This window comes from Paroedura picta, chromosome 2 (genome assembly GCF_049243985.1).
Source record: "Paroedura picta isolate Pp20150507F chromosome 2, Ppicta_v3.0, whole genome shotgun sequence".
Taxonomy (NCBI): Eukaryota; Metazoa; Chordata; class Lepidosauria; order Squamata; family Gekkonidae; genus Paroedura; species Paroedura picta.
This window is the reverse complement of record NC_135370.1, coordinates 113,550,020-113,573,179: the sequence shown is the minus strand read 5'-3', so window position 1 is coordinate 113,573,179 and position 23,160 is coordinate 113,550,020. Positions and strand designations below refer to the sequence as shown.

Below are 23,160 nucleotides of genomic sequence, written 5' to 3'. Positions count from 1 at the left end.
AGGGTGGTGGAATCTCCTCCATTGGAAGTTTTAAAGAGGAAATTGGATGAGCACCTGTCAGGTATGTGTTATTTTTAAGTCCCCTAGAAGGTGGGGGGTTGGACTGGATGCTTTCAGCTGTGTGATTCTGAAAGCACAATCAACAGCATAAACTAAGACCACTTGATGCTCTACCCACTCATTTCCACTACTATTTTTTTCATCTGCACTTTGCTCCAATTTAAACAAAGCTATCCACCTGCAGCATACTCCAGAAAGTAACTCTGTTCATCTTCTACAGCCAAAATTACAAGAGCTCCCATGGCAGTGGAACCTTGTTTTTTTGTACTGCCCAAGACAGATAAGAGCTTCTTGGAAATTAACAAGTCCTTGTCTGTCATGGACTGTACAAAAAAAATTAAGTTCCACTGAACTGCATTAAAATAAAGCATTTTAAAAGCAAGAGAAGCACATTCAGCATTGCAGGGCACAATTGCTTGTCAGGGAAAAACTGCTTGTCAGAGTTCTCTCTCCTGCACAGCTTTCAAGGCTGCAGCAGCCTTATTATCCTCCTTTGTGTTTGGGTACTCGACCTCAACAGGCACTCGGCACCCACAGAGACATGGCCTCCACCACCCCAAGCATGCTGGCCGCCGATGCTCCCACAAGCAGCATCCCCCTCTCCCAAGGCGACGATGGAAAATCACTCTGGAGGGCCAGGAGACCGTCTCGGGGTCAACGGCTCATGTGTCAGCCCCAAGGGAAAGGAGGGGCGCGGCCGCAGAAAGGCGCTCTAACGGCACCTCTTCACGCGCGGATGGAGGGAACCAAAACAAGTACGAGCTCGGCGGCGGCTCTCCGGCACGCTTAGCGCCACTCAAAGTCCGGGGCCGGGGGGCGTCTAGGTACCTGTGCGCCCCGCTGCTGTTGCCACCGCTTCAGCTGATCGTCGGCCATTTTGGCAGAGCCCCCCAAGAGTCCAGCCGCGAGAGAGAAACGGCCAGAACTCCCGACGAGCCAACTGCGCTCCTCCGCCCGGCTTCGACGGGCTGTGGAGAATATAAGGCAAGCTCCCCCGCGGACCCGCCCCTTCCTCGCTGGCCAATGGCTCGTTCGCCCCGCTCCTCGGCAATGCCTAGTGGCTATGAGGCGTGTCTGTCGACTGACTTTCGCCGCGTGAAACAGGACAGCCGCCAGCGAAGAAGAGCTTCGCCCGGCAAGACGCTCTCAGAGCCTAACGGGAAAAGATCGGAGGCGGCGGGAGAAGCTGCAGGAACGAAGGGACCAGCCAGCTAACTGCCCCCCCCCCGCCCCTTGCTGTTAACGTTTTCAGTTTAGGGGGCGCTTACTCGTTAGGACTTCATATGTGAATTTATCCAGCTTTTGTCGAGCCCGGAAGAACAGCCCTTTCTTCACTAAGAAACAGGCATTTACAGTGAAAGCCAAAGTCCCAGTGGATACACCTGCTTAAGGCTAGCACTGTCAGGGGTTCCGTTTGTAAGGCATAGGCACAAAGCCCAGCTTTAAGGTTTGTTTTATATTTCTCGATTTAGCGCTTACTTGATGCTACTGTATAAGTTCAAAAGTGGCTCCTTAAACGTTCTTTTAAAAAAGCAAACATACCTTTCAGTGGGATTTCAGTTGGGCTTACTCCCTAAAGTAGGTGCATAAGAAGGTTCAAGAAAAATACTGTTATCACAGCCATATGTGGTTTCATTCAAGTGGATAGCCCTGTTGGCCTGAAGTAGTACAACAGAATTTGAGTCCAATGGTGCCTTTAAGCCCAACAAAGATTTATTCAAGATCTGAGCTTTCATGGGCATGCACACTTAAGAGTACAGATATAAGGAGAAACTTATTTGCTACTAATTTATTTTCTCCCTATATTTGTACTCTTATGATCCCTGAGGACGTGTGCCTGCTCACGCCTTGAATAAATCTTTGTTGGTCTTAAAGACACCATTGGGCTCAAATTATGTGTGGTTTCAGTTTGGGATGGCACATCCTGAAAAATCGGAAAGATATGGCAGGCAGAAGAACACAAGGAGAAAACCTCTTAAAAATAAAGGCCAAATCTTCTAGGGCTTTCTGCCCTCCATTATCATCATACTTCATTCCCCTAAATCAAATTATAGCTTTCAGCCTTTTCCTATGTTGAATTTATGTGGAAGAAATATATAACTTGAAGCAGTTTGTAATTAACCACTGAAGATTTTGGAACAGTTTATAATAATTTCAGATGCAACTTAAAGGGTGATAAGTTTATCAAGAGACAATTGTCACAGCAGCCTGAAATTTCTAGCCACTATGATAAAAAAACTACTGCTAGACTGTAAAGTTGAGAGGCAAAGGGGTGAAAACCTTTCAACACTCACAGATCCTATACCAGTGAACTTCCAGAATGAAGATACATCTAGGGCTAACAGTATAATGATAATGGATTAATTCAGATTTGTGTGTAGTCTCTCAGACAGTCTCATATAACCCTTAAATAGTAGCTGAGAAATTGGATGAATAACTCCTGAGGAATAACAAGCAGTTAGACATTACCAACCTTTGTCCCTTCCCACTACATTGCATGACTAAGAATAATCCTTCAAATACCTATTGCCCTTTGCTCAGCAGTATCAAAGGTCCAATAGAGTGTATTTACTCAAACTACCTCTGTTGTTCAAGACTTCATTCTTAATTGGAACATTTAAAAATAGAACAGATTTGTTTACAACCTTTGTACCCAACCTTTTGGCACATGGGGGCTGCATTAGCATACTCGGTGCCTAAAGACGTCCACATCTTAATCAACAAAATTATTAACTTACTTATTTAGATCAAAAGAAGAAGAAGAAGAGATGGTTCTTATATGCCGCTTTTCCCTACCCGAAGTAGGCTCAAAGCGGTTTACAGTCACCTTCCCTTTCCTCTCCCCACAACAGACACCCTGTGAGGTAGGTGAGGCTGAGAGAGCCCTGATATTACTGCTTGGTCAGAACAGCCTTATCAGGGCTGTGGCGAGCCTAAGGTCACCCAGCTGGTCACATGTTGAGTAGGAACAGGGAATCAAACCCAGCTAGCCAGATTAGAAGTCCACGCTCCTAACCACTACACCAAGTTGGAAAGCCGAAGATGTACACAGTGCTCAATTCCTATAATAATTGTTGTTGTTGTTTTAAAATTTTAAAACCATCAATGTCCTGCTTATGGATTAATCTTCCACACACACCCAGAACAGTCAGAACAGTTTTATCAGTGCCGTGGCGAGCCCAAGGTCACCCAGCTGGTTGCATGTGGGGGAGCGCAGAATCGAACCCGGCATGCCAGATTAGAAGTCCGCACTCCTAACCACTACACCAAACTGGCTCTGAAGTAAACATTCAAGGGTAAATGAAGAAATGTTAACTTTAATGCAATCCATTTTGGAACAATGTTTTACTGTGGAACCTTTTATTTAGCTATACATGCTTACCCAGTCGGTGTGATTTCTGTGGCTGTTTTCTGTTAGCCAAGGCACTAATGTCCAAGTCAAAGTTTGTGACAGACACTCTTAAAATGTCATGTAAATGTTCATCTGTAAGCCATGACCTACACTTTGATTTCACAATTTTCATCTTGGAAAAGGTTTGTACACAGATGTATGTGGTACCTAAGACTGTGAACATAGCTGCAGCAAATTTCTTTAGGTTGATAAATATATCAGGTAGACTACAACATAAATCTATTTTTTTTGTAAATGTCTCCGAGATTATCACTGGTTTGCAAATCAATTAGTTCCATCTGAAAAAAGTTACTTGCATCTTCTGGTGCTACTTCAAATGGATTCTGAAGCATTCTTCTTTCCTTTCCAAGCTTATGGCAATCAGTGAATCTATTCTGAAATTCCACCTGCACTAGGTCCAAAGCTTTGATGTGCTTTTCAAAATTGAATTGTACATTCCCATCCTTCTCAAATTTAGTCAATTGCAGCATGAAGTTTGAAAAGTTACCTTCACTAACTTGTTCCACAAAAATGTTTAGTTTTGCTTCAAAAGGTTTCAGTTCAGTATACATGTCACACACAAGTTGCCTTTCCCCTGCTGAGAGGGAAAAACAACAAGCAGTTCTAAACTTGTTTGCCTGTAGTACATTTGGAAATTTAAACCACACATCCTAAACTATGATTAGTGTAAACTGGTATGCTGCAGTGTCTGAATTGGGCAGGTCTATGGACATTTGTACTTACCCCATAATTCAATATCCAAAATAGCTCTGTCCATCATTTTTGCTATGAAAAGACAATGGTTTGTTCCTGCTACTACATTAATATTTCAAAACATAGGTAGTAAATTAAGCCACTTGAAATATGTAAAACACTACTAGGTAGTGTGTGTAATCCCCACCCCCTGGGCAGGCTTTCATACTTCCATTGTCTGTACACATTCTCTCTTCCCAATATTGCTCCTGGGAAAGTATGAGTCAAAAATTTATTTGCAAAGGTCTTAGCTATCCAGAGCACAAATATCCCAAGGCCTGCTCTATTCTCCAAAGAGTGGCAAATCTACTTCTTCACAGGTTATGTATGGGATTCTATAGCATTACTTTTGGCTTTGTGAAGCACTGATGATATCTAAAGATCTATGTAAAATGAAACTGTATGCTAATCCTCTCAACTTTTGAAAACAAATTCTATGAACTCTGATGTAAATTGGCAGGACTACTGGGAAACTGATAATTCTTTGTTAATTATACCTGAATCTTGAGTGACCAGCTCCTATGGAGAACTGGAATAACTAAGGCGCATTATGCACAGGGGGGATAGCGCACATTTGAGGTCGAATGGTGGTGACTAAAATCACTGATAATGCACGGAGCTGGCTGCAACCGGCCGCAGATTCAGTGCAGGCCGCCAAAAAAGCCGCGTTAGCGAAACGAGGAAGAAAGCACAGCTTTCGGATGACCGGGGTCGCTGCATGCATAATTGGTTACTCTGGGTTTTGCCGCCGTTGCATCTCGTCCCATGCATAAGCGATTTGCTTCGCTTCTTACCCCTCCGCGTTTTCCATGTGACCCAAAATTGCTGTTTCGGCGGCCGTGCATAATGGGCCCAAATGAAATAAATAACCAGGTACTTGAAAGAAGGGTTGGTAAATATACTTCTTGTTTATTTAAAACATTTCTAAACACTACCTTCTCATTCTACCTTCTCATTCTAACAGCACAAGGTGCCTTCAGATACTGAGATTATCCATGATCATATATTTATCAGTCAGGCCTGCTTAAAGAAGCATTTAACAACCCACCTAGTTCATCTGCCTGAATAAAAATGCAAGAAGAAGAGATGTGAAAATGATACTCTTAATGGATTACTGCACCATGCATGGCTGGTAGGCTGCATTCAGGTTGATGGGTCACAAATTGTGGAAGTTTGGCCTAAAGTTCCTAGCAAATTATAAGTAATTTTTGAGCTCTAATATATATAACTTATTATTCCAGTAAACCTTATACATGAAGATGCTGAAACAGTATTAAGTCTTCTAAAATGCATAAACCATGTCAGTGATACGGAAAGCAGGTGCCAAATATATGCTAGGGCAATGAGAACACTTAGTATTTCTTTTGTTATTCTTATGTAATTCTCTGGAGTTTAGGCATGGAAATAAAATTTCATTAATACATCCTTAACACTATTTTACTCCCTTATATTTGTGAAACAGCCTCCTGGGAGGAGACTGTCGAGGGCCCTGTCCGTCCAGGTCCACCCTGATTGGCCATCCCCCTCCAGCTCCCACCCTCCCTCCTTGCCTGCTAGAAGCCTTGTGGCTGCGGCCTCCATTTGCGCCCAGGAGGAGAGATGCAGCGACAGGGCTTTGTGGTCCACAGGGCCGCTCCCGGTTTGAGGGAGCAGGGGGAGGTTAAACCTCCCTGCAGCCCGCAAAGGCACTGGGAAGGAGCCAGCCGGGGGGGGGGGTCCACCGTCCCTTCATCTAACTCAACTGGGAACACAGAGAATACAACGTTTGAAGCAAATCCTAATTTCCTTCCGCTCCCGTACTATCCTTTACACTTTCTCTTGCTTTGTAAGATTTCAATTATCTCCTCTTTGGGAGTGTGCTTGCACGCTTTTGCACAGGTAGTGGGAGAACTGATCTGCACAGCCATCCCCACCCCAAGCACTTACTCTAGAGTAGCCTCCCTGAAGGTCGGGTGGAATCTGCATAGACTCCACTGAAGCTTTGGAACGGTGTGTATGTGTGTGTGTGTGTGGGGGGAAGCTAAGCAAAGGGCAAGTCTTGGATGGGGGAGAAAACAAATGCCCAAGCCACAAGATCATATTACTTGCAACCACAGACAAATCACCCCCGATTGCCCTGTGAAAACAGTCTGTCTCCAACAGTTCTTTTCGTGAGGAAGATCAAGATAAGAGGCCTTCGCCGGCCAAGGGCCAGTTCTCCGTGGCACGGGCGGCAGGGGTGGGGGTTGCTTTCCACAGCCCACAGGCCGCCTCTCCAAATGCCAGGGGCAGGGTGTCCATTCCCCCTTTGCCCTCGAACACTGTGCCATCAATGGGCTTTGATGCCAGTTAGTAAATAATTATGAATAATAATGATCTATACTTTCTATTCTTAAGTATAACTAAAAGAAAATATATCTCTGTAGAATAGCCTTACACATATCATAGTACATGCTGCCATATGTGTTCTTTCACTGAAACCTTCAGACAGGCCCATAGCCACAGAGGCGCACAAAGAGGCATGGCCCCATCAATCATTGGTTATGCCCCTGCAGTCCAAACTACGGGTTGTGAAATCTGGCACAAATCTTCTTGTGAGGGCATTTCATTCCCTCCTCCTGGTTCCCTCCCTAGCTTTGCCTATGTGTGACAGTTTCTCCTTCCTTCTTCCCTCCCAGGCTGTGCCAATGAGAGTTTCTCCTTCTCTCTTCCTTCCTCCATCTTAAGCTGTGCCAATGAGGGACAAAGTCTCATGCCTTCTTCTTGCCTCCTTCCTAGCCTTTTTCTTTGAACTTCTTCCTGAACAATGTAGTTGACTTGGCTCTGCTTCCTAGTTCCTGCCAATCATGGATTCCTCTGAACTGTTGCATTGTAGCACATTAAGGTAGAAGCTTTGAGGAGGGCTATATTTTAACCCCAGGTGGCGAGCATCCAAAGGTGGCTGGAATCATAGGGAGTCAATGACAGTGTTTTCCCTTTCACTAGCAAATTCATGATCATGCAGGTATTTTGAAAACACTTGGGGTGCGGGAACAGAGTTATGTACCACGTCCACAATGAATTGGAGCATCACTGCATTTAAAAATCTCTGTAAAATGGTGATAATGAATTGGTGCTGGCAACAATTCTGCTTTCTCTTTTAACAGGGATAAGGGTGTGTGTGGCGGGTGAGGGGGGGTCAATCTCTGTATCTGTAGGGGGAATCTTCCCCATCTTCTCTTCCCATCTGCTTGAAGCAAAAAAGCTGCCCTCCTTTTGCATGCCAGAAAGGCTGTAGTTGCAAAGGAAAAGTGTGTGTGCAAATATATGCTAGGTTTGCCAACTCCATGTTGGGAAATTCCTGGAGATTTGGGGGGTGGAGGTGGGGGGGGGAAGGACATTAATCAAATATAATATCAGAGTCTGTCCTCTGAAGTAGTAATTTTCTCCAGGGGAAATGACCTCTCTAGGCTGGTGGTCATTTGTAATTCTGGGAGAAATCCAGGCACTACCTAAACATTGGCAACCCTCTTGCATTCCAGCCTGTCTATTTGGTATCTTTAAGTTCTTATAGGAAGTTATGTGGCGTGAAACCAGAGCAGGGTTTGGGTCTGTGTGTGTGTTCAATGAAAGATGAAGGTGGTGTGAATCAAAGGGGCCATCCACCCCCCAAAAATACACCTTCTTTTTCTGTGATCTCTGTTAGCAAAACCTCATTTCATGTTCAGAGGAAGAAACAGACACTTTTTGGTGATATATTAGTGGATAGATTCCCATTTGGCACACTGCAACATAGGAAAATGGAAGTGGGACAATATGGGGGTGGAGATCTTCATGCATTTAGAAGATTCTGTTCATCATCTGTAAATTAAGGAAGTAGATATTTGTTTTTAAACAAAATGGATTATTGTTTAACCTTCTATTTATGATCCCTTTGTGCTACATAACAGCACATTCATAATAAAGAAAATAATGATGTGCATACCACCACTGTACTCATTTGTAACTCCCCCCATACAAATTTTCTGGCCGCAGGCATTCCTACTTCTCAGCTCTGCCAAATGAATTTAGCATTGGAATTATGATGAGTAGAAACTGTAATATTACTAAGCATGATGGCTTTGTCATTTATAATTTGCCTTTCTCACCAGATCTCATGGTAACTTATAACCATCTTGCTAACAAATGAGAAGAAAAATAACACAACATTTCTGAACTGAGTTTAATGAATTAATTCTTACATTATTTGAATAAACATACAAAGCTAGATGATTATAAAGGTATGATTGCATACGTGTGCTGTATGGTTCTTATAGTTTTAAGGCCTCTAGGAACTTCTTAGAACTTTTATAAATCCACCAGTAAAAGTGTGTATAACACTTGCAAAAACTTTGCAAGGGGAAGAAGATATTGTTTTTGTGCAAATGCAATCTAGAAACCTAAATTAGCATTTGGAAACAGTTCTGTTTTAAGAGAGCTTTCACTCAGTTGACATTCTCAATTCAAATCAATTTCTGCCCATATTATTTACTAAGCATGGTGGGATTGTTTCCTTTCAAAAAGCAAATAAAGCAAATTGCACCACATTTTCAAATTGCACCACATTTTCCAACAACATCCCCCCAACACACACACACACCATTTTTAAACACTTTCTGCTATATAGAAATGGTGCTTTTTAAATCATTAACTGATGGGTCAATTTCTTTCTCTCTTGATCTTTGCCTTGCTGAATTGCAATATAGTGGAAACCTGCCAAGAAAAGTAGATGGGAAAATTAAAGGACACTTTCAAAGCACTATAGATATTTCAAACAATAATCTGCCATGGTTCAGAAATGTACTAACCATAAAACACAGAAGATTTTTTTTAAAGCCCAACCCTTCATTAAAAAAGGGAAACTGATGCTTGCCCTTTAAAGCGTTTGAAATAAGGGAGTGGGGATCTTCAGTCTGGCATCAGAAGCTAAACTGATTTAGGCAGCCAGGTTCATTCTGCACATGTTGGATAATGTACTTTCAATGTGCTTTTGCAGCTGGATTTTCCTATACCAAACAGGAAAATCTGCTTCTAAAGAGCATTGAAAGTACATTATCCAGTGTCTGTGGAATAGGTCCTGTCCTGAAAGCACCTTTAGTGACACGAGTTGTTTGGAGAAGCACCTGCAAATCTTAGAAAGCTTCCTCTAATGGTGTGATCTAAGGAGCTAGATTAGCACTTAGAAATATTTTCTATAGCAAGTCCTTATAACACACTAAGTGTCACAGGAGCATACTTGATGATCTTGCAACCTGGTAAAAAGATGGAAGGATATACCCATTCCTTCATTGATCCCGTGGTTATGCTCTATCATAGCTCATAGCTTTGAAGCCAGCTCTTTGGACTGAATTTCCAAGAGCAGACAGAGACCAAATCCTGACTTCTGGGAATCTCCTCACTGCTAATCTTGACAAGATTGTCTATATATGTTATGTGGCAAAGGGAACTGTAAGAGCTATAACCTAAATTGCCTGCCAATTTGATGGCCTAATTCATTGAAGGATATTCGCAGGTCTGAATAAATTAGTAGGGGGGTAAGCCTTCTCCCTACCCGCTTAACTTGTTCCTACAGATGTCCTCCCTGGGTTAGGGGCAGGAGACAGAACAGTAGACAAATTGGGGGGGGGGGGGAATTTTCCAGGAAGAATCAAAGCAAATGATCTTTTGATTCCCAATATTCCCATAATTGTGGAAAAAATATTGGCAAGTGCATGACAGGACTATGCATTTTCCTATATAATGGCTAGTTTTACTATCATATTATGCTTCTTAGCTGCCATTTGTAGTCACACTCCAAAAAAAAGAAATACTTGTTATAAAAAATGCTGAGTAATCTACATTGAAGTTTTAATTTGCTGAATTAAAAAACCTAGGAATTATGTTTTCTCATGTCATTTACTTCAGATATATATTTTTGAGCACCAAGTAGGATAAGAGGATATAATGACATTACAAACATGTGGAATTCCACATTGCTGAATGTGCATTTTAACCAACTGGCTTTTAATTGAGGGTAAGACTGCATTGAGTTTTTTTCTTTCAAGCATAACACGTATATCAACCTTATACCTTCCTGGAGAACTTCACTGTGATACCAATACATTTACCACAAACTCTCCATATTATGACAGAGGCAAGAATCATCTGTGTTTGGTTTATACATACACAGCAGTAGTCCTCTGAACATACGAGATTGTCTTGAACAATCCTGTACTCTGTTGTCATCTGTATTAAGTACTTCCCCCAACTAGTCTGGGCCTCTGTATCCCATAACATGCCAGTCACTTCTTCTCTTGCAAAATAACATATAACTACTATAATGTAGTGATGCTACATTGTAAGCAGTGATGTTTAGAACCTTGTTCCACAATATCAGCCTTGCAAAGTGATTCCAAATAGCTTACTGATCTTACGATTTCCCCATTTCTGTTTAGCCTGCCCACCTTTCACCTCTTTTTGAAGCTACTGTCTTATTAGGAGAATTAAACATGATGGTCAGAATGAGTAGTCAAAAAGAATGACAAAATCAGGATGTGGGCTTCCCTGCCCTGCTTTATCAACTGGTTGTGATTAAAGTCTTAAGGGTTGTGATGTATATCAGTTTGGCCTCTAATTGGTATTTGGGGCTGAAACGGCCCTGGATTCCCTGGATAGTTTCCTTCACAGGGTGAGAGTGACTGTGCTCATTCTGAATCTCTCAGCAGCTCTTAATCTTTTTGAACCAGAGCATGTGAAGCACAACATGGGGTGGGTGGGGGGTCACTCTTACCTCATAAAGAAATACCAGAAGGCAGACTGCCCTCCACAGGAATTATCCTAACAAATCCTCAAAGACAGTAGTCAGTCTTCCATACTAGTAAATGCTGGCATGATACTGCTAGAGTAGGCTGTTCACAGGAGGGTGGGGGTGTCGTCACTGGTAGTTTGCAAGCACTTCTGAATCCAACCATCCTCCTGAAAGCACAGAGGGCAGTCATACCTAGGAGAAGCCGTATACCAGAATATACCCTATAGTAGAATATTCACTGCTCACTGGCCGTAAATCTTATTCACCTGTTGCAGCAATTTTTGCTAAATCTGCAACTAATGACTGAAAATTTAAAGATCCCATTTTCAAACTAAATGAGCATCAAATTTAAAACATTTAGATATGTGGTATCAGTTCCAACTGACTATTATGGTTGACAGCATTTCAGTAACAATAAGAGGAGACAAAAGTTAATTAGGTAACTATTCCGGCCTTCAATTCCATCCTGTCTATTCAGTACACCCTAATACCTACACTAGCACAGGATAAGCAGTAATCGCTCATCATATGGCATTTCAAATGCCTGTTGCTGTATAATTATTAGATTTTCATGCACACTAGTAATACATTGTAAATATTATGGACATCTTTATTAGAGTCATTTTTGAGACTAATCTGTTTTTTGTACATGTAAGCTGCAAAATATTGCGTAACTTGTATAAAAAAACTCTACCCTTTAAGCCCTAGTTATGCAGAATATTGAACATGAGAAAAACAAAGTGTTTTCTCTATTGAAGAATACTTAGAAAATTCTAAATGTAATTATAGGTGTTGTTGTTCTCAAGAGTAGCCAAGAACTCCATATTGTTTTCAGAGCTGACCTACATTCTGTAGAGAGCCTTTCAGTTTATGCGGTGTTTCAACAAAGGAACAGATATTTATAGCAATTATTATTTTGTGAAAGTGCATTTTTGAACCATATTAATATCTCTCTCTCAAAGACCTCTTTGTTTTACAATAACACTGAGAATGCAATTAAGCCCAAACTATATGCAACACCTACAAACCTATGTCTTTATACACAATTTTGACCTAATTATATATAATGGAGTAGAAAAAAGTCTGATAGGAAAATCAAATGCATTGTCTTGTCAAAATTCTCTCTTTTTCATTTCTGTGAAACATATCCTGTACTTCATAGGTCCTCAGCAGTTCCTGGATCCCAGCTGGAGAAACACTGAACAAAATGTTACAATATTGCAAAAGTCCATGTGTTTTATTCAATTATAATTTGTATCCCATCTTTCTCCCCAAAGGGGACTTAAAGCAGCTTACAGCCTTCTCCTCTCCTCCAGTTTATCCTCACAACAACCCTGGGATGTAGGTTAAGCTGAGAGTGTGTGAGTAGCCCAAGGTCACCCAGGAGGCTTTCATGGCACAAGTGAAGATCAAACCTTGGCCTTGACCTTTCAGGTACTAATCTGATTCTCTTAGCCACTACACTCCAACCAGGTTTTTGTGGCATTAAAAGGTGTAAATTACAGGTTTGTTACATATCCAGCCATAATCCTGTTTAGTCAAATGGTAAATGGCTTCTGTAATGTTCAAACACATAAATGTGTCAGGACTGTCCATAAAACAGATTAGAATTCAGTCCCTAAAAGACGGTTAGTAGAACAACAGTTATTAATGTTGCCAGAGTACAGGCTGCTTGAGTCAGGTTATCTATGTTGCAACATCTTCCAAACAGTCAAATTAGCACTTGGAAACAGGATACATGAGTAAGTTCTGTGCTCTGAATGGTGAAAGAACTGCTGACATGCTAAACTCAGCAGTAGCATTTGATATTAAGACGTTCAGTTACCAGTTAATTTCCACTTTTAAATCTATCGCTTTGTTCTTTTGTTTTTAATGATATTTTATTACAGTGATTTTTGTAAGGTTGCTAAGACGTTTACTAGTATTATGGCTCTTAAGAGTACAAATGAAGTCTACTTTACTGCCATTATTTTCACATGTGATTATTTTAAAATTCTTTCCAGGCAGTGGAACCAACCCACATTAGAGCTGATACTGACAGCTGGATGGGTGAATGGCAAAAGGCACTAGTTTATGGGCCTTTGTGAGTTTTGTGGAGTGACGTCTGGAGTTTGGAATAGGCAGTGCAGTGGGGATGTCAGTCTCGAGGTGGGGCCTGGGAATCCCCTAGAATTACAGGTAATCTGTACCTAGAGGTGAATCCCCCTGGATAAAAGGACTGGGGATCTTCCGGTGGTGTAATTGGCTGCTTTGGAAGGGGGAGCACATATTGTTATACTCCACTAAATGGTGTGTCCTCCTCCCCATGTGTTGAGGCCCTTGTGTGTGTTCCCTGCAAGAAAGTGGATGCTGTGAACTTGAAGGGTGCACTCTGTGACATAGGACTGCATTGAGGTTGCTGTCCTCCCCATGCATCAAGGTAGAAATGTTCTCTCAATTATTCCTTAATGGCAAGCGTGCTTTCCACTATTCCCTATGGGCAATCTTGTATTCTCTGTGGCAATTGCTGTTCCTAGTTTTAGTACATCCCCATTCTGCCCCAGCAAAGCCCACCAAGGATGTGAACGAATTAATACAGGCATAAGCAGAACCATATTTTAAAAGCATTTAAAGTCACTAAAAAAAGCCATCCCCCTCCCATACACACACAGAGAAGACAAAAGCATTCATCTCTTCTCAGACTGCAAACCTTATTAACCACACAATCCTCTCTCCATGTAGGAAACACCTGAGTGTCTCCCTCCTTGGATTGCTCTGAGCTCCCATTGGCCAGAAGGTCCAAATTTAAAGGGAAACGATCCCATAATAGTCAATGAGCAAGTCAAAAAAGACTTACGCCATCCTCCTGCAACAATTTCTTCTGCCTGTGCTCTTGCTGCATCTCTTTAAAGCAATGACAATTTGTAAAGCTCGGTGTGGTCTTTAAGAGCTGCAGCTTGTAATCAGCAAAGCCAGATTTGATTCCCCATTCCTCTACATGCAGACAGCTGTGTGACCTTGCACTAGTCACAGTCCTGCTACAAACTGTTCTCATAAAGCAGTTTCCCTTAGAGCTCTCCCAGCCTCACCTGTCTCACAGGTTATCTATTGTGGGAAGAGGAAGGGAATACAATTATAATCTACGCTGAAACTCCTACAAAAGTGGAATATAAAAACCAAGGCTTCTTCTTCTACATGCATTTCTTGTCAGGTGCTACTGGGAAACTTTGTCATGCCCTTAAACATGTCCCGATGGCCTCCAAGTGCTTCTTTTGGAAAAAAATGCCAGATTTAGCTATCTAGGAAGGGAGTTTTAGAACAGGACACAGAAATCGACCGTACATGTCTCCAGACTACATTACAGTAGTAACAATCTGAAACAAGATACATTTTATACAGGATTTGACCTGTACAACTTCACACTGCAGATGAGGAAATTTTAAAATGTTATATTTGTAAAAAATCTTGCATGTACGCTAGCACATCAGAGTGGTTTTTACTTGGGGGACTAATTAAAAATGTAGTATCCTTCTGGCTGGCTGAAATGGTACTGAAGGAAAAATTATCCTTTAGCTTGACTAATGCCATTTTATAATGCAACTTGTTCTGCATGCTTAAGAAAGAAGTCCCGTGCCCTAAGTTTCAGAAGTGCATTTAGCTGACTGGGCACAGTTCTATCAGTAGATAAAGACTGCAAGAATGTGGGAAAATATTTATAGACATGTGCAATACACTATTAACTATGCTAACAAACTTCTGCAGATGACTGGATGTACTGAGTTGCCATGCTATGTTACTGGTGGAATGGAAGTAGAGGATAAAAACTGGAACATAAATGTAAGGTATTATGGAGAAGGTAGAAGAATCCTTTTGCAGCATTTGCAGTTAGAAACCATGCTTTGGCTATGCCACAATAAAGTTGTCTCTGAAATTTTTCACTGCCTCAGTGTGAATACTGGATTAAGAACCCCTCATTCAGGATCCAAATATTTCACTATCAGTACATTCTAAAATTCTGTCACCTCAGTCTTTAACTGAGCTAAAAAAAATGTGTAAACATTTGCTTAAGGAAACAATGCCCTAGCCATCCAAGCACTCAGATGGACTTTGTACATTGGGTGCTTTTTTAGGCAGCCAAAATGAGCACACATATCTATCAACACAGAGATAATCAGTTTAACCCTAGAGACTGTTACACCCTTCTAAGCCCATTGAAGCCACAGGCTTAAAAGGGTGTAACTCTGCGTAGGATGGCACTGATAGTGATTTACTTTATGGGCTGGCAAAGATTAGTGAGATAATGTATGTGAATCAATTTGAACACCTGAAAGTGCTAGTAGTAGTAAATGTGAGATGTATCCATGGCTGCATTAGAAGATTCTCTGTACAATTTAAAACTCAAGTGCCATAAAGTGTGCACACAAAAGCTTATACCTTGAATAAAACTCTGTTGATCTTAAAGGTGCCACTGCACTCAACTTTTGTTCTGCTGCTTCAGACCAACAAGGCTACCCATGTGAATTAATCCACCTCTGTTTGCAGGTAATGCCTCCCTTCTTAAAACTGGGAAAGGGGAAATCTGCTGTCAAGGAAGACTAAGGATTAGCATCAAACCCACATTAAATAAAATATTTTACTGTTTTTTTCCCTCAATGAAAGCAACATGCATAAACAGTAACTGTAATTCAACATTTTAATTCTTTTCACAAGACAATTGTACTGTCTGCTCTGCTCTTTCATGATATTTTGTTGTTACAGAAATACTATGTGCGTTTATATAACATTGTCATATTCAGGGAACATGATATTCCTATAAGTACCATCATTGCATATAAAATTTACTGGTCTTTTATAGCTTACACTAAAATGAACAGAGTAATTGGTGCATGATTATGACATCTTAATGCTACCAATGTCACGGAGGCTCACTGGGTATGTCTGTGGAATTATAGCTTTAAAGTGTAATAAGAGTGGATCAAAATATCTTCTCCCTAATTCCCGCCACATACAATTATCAGTGTGTCAGCCATAATATTATAACACAGATACCAGCCAGCTATGCAAGTTCTTGCACAAACTCATCTCAGCCTTTATCTTTCTGAATGCACATTAAGAGTTTCAACTGCCTGCCACCAATATACTCACCTATTGCTGAAACATTTTACTGGACAGGAATTTAGGCAGCTTGCTGATGGTTGTTGCAAGTAGTTTCGAACCAGCAGTACAAACAACATTTTACTTCACTTATAACCTGTCTTTCTCCCCGGTGTGGACCCAAATCAGTTTACAATGTTCACCTCTCTCTTCTTTTTATCCTCATGACAGCCCAGTGATCCTTAATCCTAAATGTACACTTTAACCAACATATCACTCTGGCTCTCATGAAAATATATTAAAACTAGAATTAATGTGTTTGTCACACCTTAGACATTCTTTTGACACTATACTATTTATTTTATTTATTTATTTATTTATCAGACTTCTATACCGCCTTCCCCGGAGGCTCAGGGCGGTTTACATTATAACAGAGAACCTATACTAGCAGTGATTTCCTATCACCTGGACTCTTTCACTGAGGATATGTCTCTTGCACAGATTTTAGACATCCTTATCTTGGTAGGTATATACTGTATTTTATTTTATTGATACTATTCTGGTGTAAACTATAACATGCACACATCCTTATCCACGGTTCCTTTATATATGTGAAACAGCCTGGTGGGTGGAACGTGTCCGGTTGTCCAAGTTGGAATAGGACCAATCATTGGCCATGCAACTCTTGCCCTCTGTCCCTGGACTCTAGCCTCTTTGCTCTCAGACATGCCTCAGGGCCTGAAGCCAGCAGCAGGTATGGGAAGAGGGCCCTGGGCAAAGGGTTGTGGTGGAGGGCTTGCTAACTAGGGCCTCTTGGCCTGCTAGGCTGGGCTTGCTAGCAAGTGCCTCCTGGCCTGTTAGGCTGGACCTGCTAACAAGCTAGCCAGTCCCCGTCCACCACACTTGATCCGGCTGCGAGCTGTGTCCCAAAGCCACCTTAAGCAGCCTGACCAGGGCCCAGGGGAGGGGGCCCTTTCAAGGCCCATTCTTAGGAACGGGATTTGAAGCTAGTATATTATCTATGAAAGGTAATTGTTGGTAAGGAATATTTCAAGGATACTTATATGCATTATTCCAACTCTGAAGAGTTTGCACTGTTGTATACAGCAGCACTCCCAGTCACAGGATCCTAACTCTGTTTATTCATATAGACATTTTTATGCTCAAAGAGGTAAACACACACACACAAAACGCATGAATAGGAATGAGAGTCAATCAGGAAACATCAAATGAACAGAAATCTTAATCTGCTGGTGGAATACAACGCTACAGGGGACAGACAAATTTCCCTGGGGAAGGAATTTCTTAATTTACATATACACAGGCACTATGTTCATGAGAGGTAAATATGTGTAGATGGGGAATGGGGTCAGCATTACTTGGCTGAAACAGGAGACAATGCCAAAGCAGATACTCCCACTCCTTGCTATGTGGGACTATTGTGGCTTGCTGAAAACCATCTATTGAAGGAATGGCAGAGGGAAAACTACAAACAAGGAGCTTTCCAACTCACAGTTCAGTTTCTTTGTTACACCAATTTGTAGAGAAGTATTTGTTCAAATGTATAGCACCAGCCTTTTTGAAATGAACACAGGCTTCTCAAACCATAAGGATCAGTGTTTTTGCTTTTAAAAAATTATTGCTGGAAAATATTAATCTTTCATGTGATGCTTCACCATCTTTCATGATCTTTGGGGCTTTTTAATACCATTTTGTTTTACCATTATGAAAGTTGTTTTCCCCCTCATTAAACTGTTCTTTTAATAAACAGACAACCAGACATCAAAGTACACACAGTAAGGACAGGCTTATTAAAGATCAAGAAAACTGGTGCTTATTGGGGAGTAATTTGATATTTACATTGAGAGATAAGCATCACAAGAGAAACATGGATATGGCTGAGAATTCATAATTACCCCTCCTACATGATTGTAATCAAAACAACTGAATACTGCAGAGTTTAAGAATGGTGCTATTTCTCAAATTCTAAGGCAGGGTAAGGGTTTCTGCTTCTCCCAAGGGCATAAGATTCCTTTAAAAGCTTACACAGATTCAAAAACTACAGATGGACTCCGATGGTGTTTGGAGATATTTGCAGAGGCAATAACAAGAACACAGTACAGGAATCCTGAATGGTTCTGGGTGACAAATCTAGATGGCTTCTGTTAGCATGGCTATAGACCTATTAACTAGATACAAAAAATTATATCCTTTATATATTTTAAATTAGAGCAGCTGTGTATATTTAAGCATGATCCACTCCACCTCTGCAAAAGTCACAACGTTTGGAAAACATGATGGGGCAACATTGCCTCTATTTAATCCTATATCATCATAGTGTCAGAGCTGATAAACTGCAATCACCATCTGTTAGACTCAGGAACAGGACACTATCAACTCCTCTCTCAAGCAATTTTAAAGTAAATCCTCAACAGTCTTCGCTTCGGTCTCAATAACAGTAAGATTCCTTTGGTAACAGATAAGCTTCATATAAAGCACAGGAGTTCATACATTATTCTATTAGTTTATTATTCCATTTCTGTATTGCAGTGTTTATTGCATTGTCTTTTACCTTGTCACTGGCTTTCTGCCTTGCTTAATTCTAGGCCCCGACCTGGATACCCCAGGCAAGCCTGATCCCACCAAACCTTGGAAACTAAGCAGGGCTAGCCATGGCTTGCATAAATAAAATACAATATACTTAAGACCTTTTGGTTTGCATTGTTTTCTTTTGCATTCTGTATTCATATGACTTTTGCCTTGTTTATTGGATATTTTATTCTGTCTGATTTTTAAAACTATTTTGTAATACATCTTGAGTCTCGGACAGAAAGCCAGAGTATTAATGAAAAAACAGACATTATTTCTTTAGATGTATATTCCAAAGGTGTATTCCAAAACAAGAAGCCTCTAAATGGTAAAGGCTGAAGGCACTGGTTTACAGCCTTACTGAAATCACTAAAATGGCCATGAATGCTGGATATTCAGTTACTTAATGCCTGAAATTTCAACAAGATATAGGGAAGCCAGCTTCCCACTGAGATCTTGGTCTTTCCTAGCTCTCATCCCCAAATCTCCAGGGGTTTCTCAATCTAAATTTGGCAACCCTACCAACCCGCATCCCCTGCCAGTCCTAATAGAAGAAGAGGGAGAATGTAGTTGCCAGAATGGAGATGTGTGGAGATCCTCTGACTCTCTTCTGCTAAGCGTCAAACTAGACAAGATATTTTATATTAGCACACCACGAAGGCTAGCAGCCATACTATATCTGTAAATTTCTAGTAGAACTCCATTTGTTAATGCTGCAGGGGCCTAATCCAGATTGGGATCATGGGGCAGGGGGGATGGATTCTTGCCTTCCTCCAGGATGTTTTCCTAACCTGCACATACACCAAATGCTGGCAGTCCCTTGATGGCACAAACACTATCCTCTGGTGTTGCTTTGGGTCAAGAAAATGGTGCATATGAAAGTCAGACCTCTTCCTCTACCCTTGACACAATCCTGATCCAAACTGGGGCCCTATGGTACTTCTAAATGTAGCTCTGTAGGGAACTTGCAGCTACATTATGGCAGCCTGTGTCCATCACAAACACATATAAAATGTTAAGGTGTAACTGAGTCCAACACCTTCCTCCAATGACAAATTACTTCAGGGATGAAGGAAAGTCTTCCATTCTCAAAGGAAGTATTTTTCTGTTGGAGAAAAAATGGAAAGGGCATCAAGCTTGGTGTAGTGGTTAGGAGTGAGGACTTCTAATCTGGCGAGCCAAGTTTGATTCCCCGCTCCCCCACACGCAGCCAGCTGGGTGACCTTGGGTTTGTCACAGCACTGATAAAGCTGTTCTGACCAAGCAGTAATATCAAGGCTCTCTCAGCCTCACCCACCTCACAGGGTGTCTGTTGTGGGGAAAGGAAAGGGAAGCTGAATGTAAGCCACTTTGAGACTCCTCAGGGTAGAGAAAAGCAGCATATAAAAACCAACTCTTCTTCTTCTTATAAGATCCAACATTGAGGAAGAGAGTCATGGGATCCAACTCACAGGTTTTTGTAAAAGCTGGGCCCACTTAAGTGACACCATGAACCTATGAAAGAGCACAGGAGTGCCTGCACAATTCGCACAGAATCCAGTATCACAGTCATGCAATTGCCCCTAGTAGGTAGTAGCAGTTTACAGTCTCAGGAACATCATTAACTCCATTTGATTTGCCTACTCTCTCATAATGTTCAATGTAAACCGCCCAGAGCTGCAAAGAAATGGATGGTATAGAAATCTAACTAAGCTCAGCCAGTCTGGCCATGCTGATCCATGCTTCTGTAACCATGTAATTGGATTACTGCAGCACACTGCACATAGATATTAGGGGAGACCCTGCTCTAGTGCAGTAACATAACCAAGCTGTGCCTGGGTTTAGACTCAGAAACTCTCCAAGTGACATGCACCAGTAAAGCAAAACTGAGTTTTATTGAAGAAATTCAAGAAAAAGATTTAAAAACAAAGCATATAGTTCAATGGCAGTAAAAATGCACAGAAAAACAAGCTAACTTGCTACCTTTTACTGTCCTAACACAGCATAATTTGTTCGGGAAGCAGAGTCCTTGAGCATTACCCAGATGTCTTCTTGGCAGAACAGAGGCACAGAAAGGAAAAGGTGAAGACAGCAAGATAGGTAACACCTCTTCTCACTAACTACTTCATAGAAAACTGCAAGCCATAGTGCTCTGACCTCAACAAATCACTGAACAGAGTCTATGAAATCTTCCAGCTGACAGTGAGCCCCCCCCCCCCATATAAGATCCACTGGTGAACTAAGTGAGCATAATTAACTGGCATGGATGGGCAACCTTGCTGAATATTTGCCAGTGTGGGAGGTACCCTGCACCTGCAGTAAATCAAGGAACTGTGCAGAGAACAATGGAGAAATTCAGGGACCAGACTAGAAAATTCTCTTATGTATGGGTCCACCCTCAAAGACAACCCATAAACTACAACTGGTCCAGAATGCAGCAACTCAACTATTGCCAGAGGCTAGCAACCAAAAGCATTTTGAAATGGCTACATTAGCTGCCAGGCTGTTTCTTAGCTAAGTTCAAGTTGCTGGTTATGACCTTTAAAGCCCTTCATCGCTTGGGACTGACATATCTGGAATTACCTTATGTATGTCCCTATACAACAACTATGGTCATCAGACAGCCATCTATTGGCTCTTTCCCCACTTTGTGAGGTCCCGGTAGCATCGACCGGAACTCAGGCCTTTTCCATTGTGGCTTTAGCACGGTGGAATCCCTAAAGAGGTGAGGGGGGTTGGCCATCTTTGGAGACCTTAAGGAAGTGCTGTAAAGCCAGCCTGTTTGTCAGCACTTTCTGAGGGATTCTGAATATGCAGCCTTCTTTTAGAGATGGGATAGGGAAGAAATTTGGGGTTTGCTATTTCATTTTTGCTTTTAAATCAATTCTTTTTAAAAATATTGTAAGTGATTATAAATCATGAGGAAAGGCTTAGGTGACTTAGAAAAATAAGCTGTAAGACTTGTTACTTAAATAAGGTATAATATATTGAAAAATGATGTGTTTTTCTCCTTCAACACAAAATGGCTAGTAAGTGTTAAACTAGCAACTATGAGCACTGGCAACCCACAGGAATCTTAAGGATGGAGACAAATTGGCAGCACTTCAGAGTTTCAGTAGAGTTCTAATGCAATTATACCATTTCAGGATCACACCAAAAAGCAATGTCACACTGTTGGAGCAACAGCCATTTTCTTAGCATTTTCCTCCTGCCTCACAATGTGGCAGCTGGGGATTGGTGGCTCCTAGGGTTATTTTTTTTTGGGGGGGGGGTGTTGTTCCACAACACACAGGAGAGCTAGCAACCCTGATATCTAATTGTGCCCATATCAATTTATCATTTAGGCTAAGAAATTTTTGAGATGGCAGGATGTGGCTTTCAACTGGAAAAAACAAATCTGACCACCTCTTCATCTTATTTTTTTCTCACACCTAGTTTAATCTTCCAGATTATAACTGGTCGGGGATAATCTACCACTAGCCAACAAAACGGGTGTGCAGTTTTTTCTGTGGTCTAGTGCCCAACTCACCGGAAACATGGATGGCAACAGTTCTAGAACTATTTTAGTATGCTGTTTGAGACATAAACCAGCTATAAACCAGATGTTCTACTAGGGGAGATTTTAGCTTTTCACCTCGTTTTTCTTACATTCTTTCGCTGGTTGTTCTGAAAATTCTATTGCTTATGTTCTATTTGGTGCATATTGCAATTCTAACATTTTATTGTGAGCTCTGCTCACAGATTTTTAAAAACAGGAATTGCCTTTAATAGAGAAACTACATCTTTTAAATTATAGTTTCCCCACTCATATTTGAGTAAAGATCTTTTCTTCAAAAACACATATACTTTAATGTAAATTTCTGTGGCAGCTCCAGATTTTTATTTAACCAGGCTAAATATTACTACCTAGGGTACTGCATGTTTATTATTCTATAATCCCAGAAAATATTTCCGAATATATTTTCTTCCATATGGAACCCTTAGTTCTATTCCATTACTTGTCCTCTTAATTGAAGAATGTGCAAAACATGAAAAGTATTGGCAGTCTTAGACAAATTTATTTTATATTTCCAGAAATGCCAAATTTATTCATTTGTGTTTGGGTTTTTTGAAGCTAATACTGGCTTTTTTTCCTTTAGAATTATATAGCTGGAAAGCCATCCTATTTTATTTAACATAACATATTTAAGGCCCCATTGTCATCATCAATTTAGAATCCAAGGTGGGAAGAACACAAGAAGAGTACATTATATAATCTGATTTACCAAACACTAAATATAGCAAGCATCCAAAATAAACGCAGGGAAAACAAATGCTTCCTATAGAAAGCCGGTACTACAGGTAGTGGCAATGCCCTTATACTTTTTAATAAACTGATATTTAATGGGTGCTAATGAAACTTACCATCCCTTCCAAACACACAGACTAATAAACTCTGGGCACATCTGGGGCATGAAGATCAAGCAAACCAACAGTTATGCAACAATTATCAGCACTGCTACAACGGGTCAGAGCAGTTGCAAGAGCTGCC

General features: G+C 41.1%; 1 protein-coding gene and 2 long non-coding RNA genes across 4 annotated transcripts in view; 1 reads left to right on the top strand and 2 right to left on the bottom strand.

Annotated features, from left to right (window-relative positions):
• The window catches only part of CAT (catalase), a 65,570-nt gene that overhangs the window by 23,919 nt on the left and 18,491 nt on the right, over positions 1–23,160 (bottom strand). Inside the window, exon 1 of one of the 2 annotated variants that reach the window (XM_077322139.1) lies at positions 889–1,064. The exons of the other annotated variant lie outside the window; for it this stretch is intronic. Within the exon in view, the coding sequence (XP_077178254.1) occupies positions 889–936 (48 nt within the window). The 5' untranslated portion in view covers positions 937–1,064. Of the gene's footprint in view, positions 1–888; positions 1,065–23,160 lie in introns of those variants that run through there. 2 annotated transcript variants of the gene reach the window in all.
• On the top strand, positions 1,012–23,140 carry LOC143830150 (uncharacterized). Its single transcript, XR_013228364.1, has 4 exons — positions 1,012–1,507; positions 16,446–16,583; positions 20,633–20,729; positions 23,054–23,140. It is a non-coding gene; the product is annotated as an uncharacterized LOC143830150 (long non-coding RNA).
• Positions 8,371–23,048, bottom strand: LOC143830149 (uncharacterized). Its single transcript, XR_013228363.1, has 3 exons — positions 23,034–23,048; positions 10,971–11,155; positions 8,371–8,914 (listed from the first exon to the last, which is right to left on the bottom strand). It is a non-coding gene; the product is annotated as an uncharacterized LOC143830149 (long non-coding RNA).